The sequence below is a fragment of the Triticum aestivum genome, chromosome 6B, assembly GCF_018294505.1.
Source record: "Triticum aestivum cultivar Chinese Spring chromosome 6B, IWGSC CS RefSeq v2.1, whole genome shotgun sequence".
NCBI lineage: Eukaryota > Viridiplantae > Streptophyta > Magnoliopsida > Poales > Poaceae > Triticum > Triticum aestivum.
In genome coordinates this window covers 104,167,800-104,169,307 of record NC_057810.1, presented here as the reverse complement: position 1 = coordinate 104,169,307, position 1,508 = coordinate 104,167,800, and the positions used below count along the sequence as shown (strand labels likewise).

Sequence of the window (1,508 nt, the reverse complement as noted above, 5' to 3'; positions counted from 1 at the left end):
TGAAAATGGGTTGGTACTCCTAGGAGTACATACTCCCACCAACACCCATCATCGTTGCAACCATTCACCTCGCTAACTACAAAAAAAAGCTAACTAACTCCGGATAAAGCTTTTGGATTCCAAAATTAGTTGAATTGATTCCTTTTTTTCAGCTCTTGTAGGCGTGTCTTCCATGGATTCCATTTGAAACAGCGTTCTCATCTCTTGCCAGCACACACGAGCATAAAAAAAAGAGAGCATCGGCTCACCTCCTCCGCCGCTGACCGACCGCCAGACTTGGTAGACATGGCCGACGATGATCCCCGTGCTTCTTCCCTGTGGGAGGCTTCAACCAGCACGTCCATCAATCGGAGGAAGATTGATTCATCATCTCTAGTTTGCGAGGGTACGTGCAATTGGTGTTCCCGATTTTTCTGTTCGGCTACAACAACCGTGTGTATGTTTCCGCTGATCTCTCGATCTATTCCTTTCCAGTATGTCATCTCGGAGAAGAAAATAGGATGAGGATGATTGATCGGCCAAGTCTACTAGTACTAGGTAAGGTGTCGTTCCAGTCAAATTGATGCATTCATCTTTTGTTACTTTTGTTCCAGGCTGCATTTGTTAGTCAGATCGAGCACCCAAGGAGTCAAGATCTTGTTAACTTACTAATAATTTCTATATACCTGCAGTGTTATGGCCTATGGTGCAGGGCAAAGACGACAAGGACGACACGCGGCGGCGACGTGGCCATGGTGAAGCTACTTCGCCCGGCTACTCCATGGCCGGCGTGTCTGCTGTCCTCTCAATCTGTCACACGTACGTCCCGGTGCATGCATGGTGTCAGGCCGAAGAGCACACAAATCTACATCTAGGCCCTGGCCACTAGCAACCGCTGATGCACTTAGCCACTTACCCAATGTATTCATATTGTACGCATATAATAAAGTGGCTAGTACGTCGACGTAGAAATAGTTAGGAGCTTGCTTTGCACTCACACAATCGAGTCATGATTGTTACTGATGATCAAAATTTTATGTATTTTTTATGCCTAATGGGTTTACTACTTCTTCTTCGGTTGTATATAAAGCTTCCAAAAAAAATCAGTATATAATCCTCCAGAATAAATCAGTATATAGTCCTCCTAAAAAATGAGTATATACACTTTGTAACGCAGCATATACCCCATCAAAAAATATAGTATAACGCTGTAGAAATAAGACATACTCCTTCTGTAGTTGCATATACCCAATCACAAAAATACACTGAAACAATTAGTAATACATATTCCTTTTCTATTTTGGAAATGAACGTCCATTTCCCTCTTCAGCAAGTGCTTTATTTTTCTATGGGTAGCCTTGTGTTTTTACTGCCATACGACGACATTACAAAATGTATTACACCCATTATTCATCTAGTTTTTAAAATACTCTTTTATGCATACTTTGAATTTATCACTCATTTCGGCGACCCGCCCGTTCTCTGATTGCAGCTACTCGACTCTCACATAAAGCCAGTATATACTCACG

The 1,508-nt window shown here is 42.4% G+C and overlaps 1 protein-coding gene across 1 annotated transcript; it reads left to right on the top strand.

The window, feature by feature from the left end:
• Positions 1-197: 197 nt before the first annotated feature.
• LOC123133673 (uncharacterized) lies at positions 198-998 on the top strand. The gene is made up of 3 exons (XM_044553109.1): positions 198-385; positions 475-537; positions 672-998. The coding sequence occupies exons 1-3, from the start codon at positions 286-288 to the stop codon at positions 866-868; spliced, it is 360 nt and encodes a 119-aa protein (XP_044409044.1). The 5' UTR covers positions 198-285; the 3' UTR covers positions 869-998.
• Positions 999-1,508: the final 510 nt, after the last annotated feature.

Excerpts from the sequence above, each read along its gene's own strand:
- LOC123133673 (XM_044553109.1), top strand. The coding sequence starts at position 286 with ATGGCCGACGATGATCCCCGTGCTTCTTCCCTGTGGGAGGCTTCAACC. Across the intron at positions 386-474 it reads ATCATCTCTAGTTTGCGAGG|TATGTCATCTCGGAGAAGAA; the intron begins GTACGTGCAATT and ends ATTCCTTTCCAG. Across the intron at positions 538-671 it reads GCCAAGTCTACTAGTACTAG|TGTTATGGCCTATGGTGCAG; the intron begins GTAAGGTGTCGT and ends ATATACCTGCAG.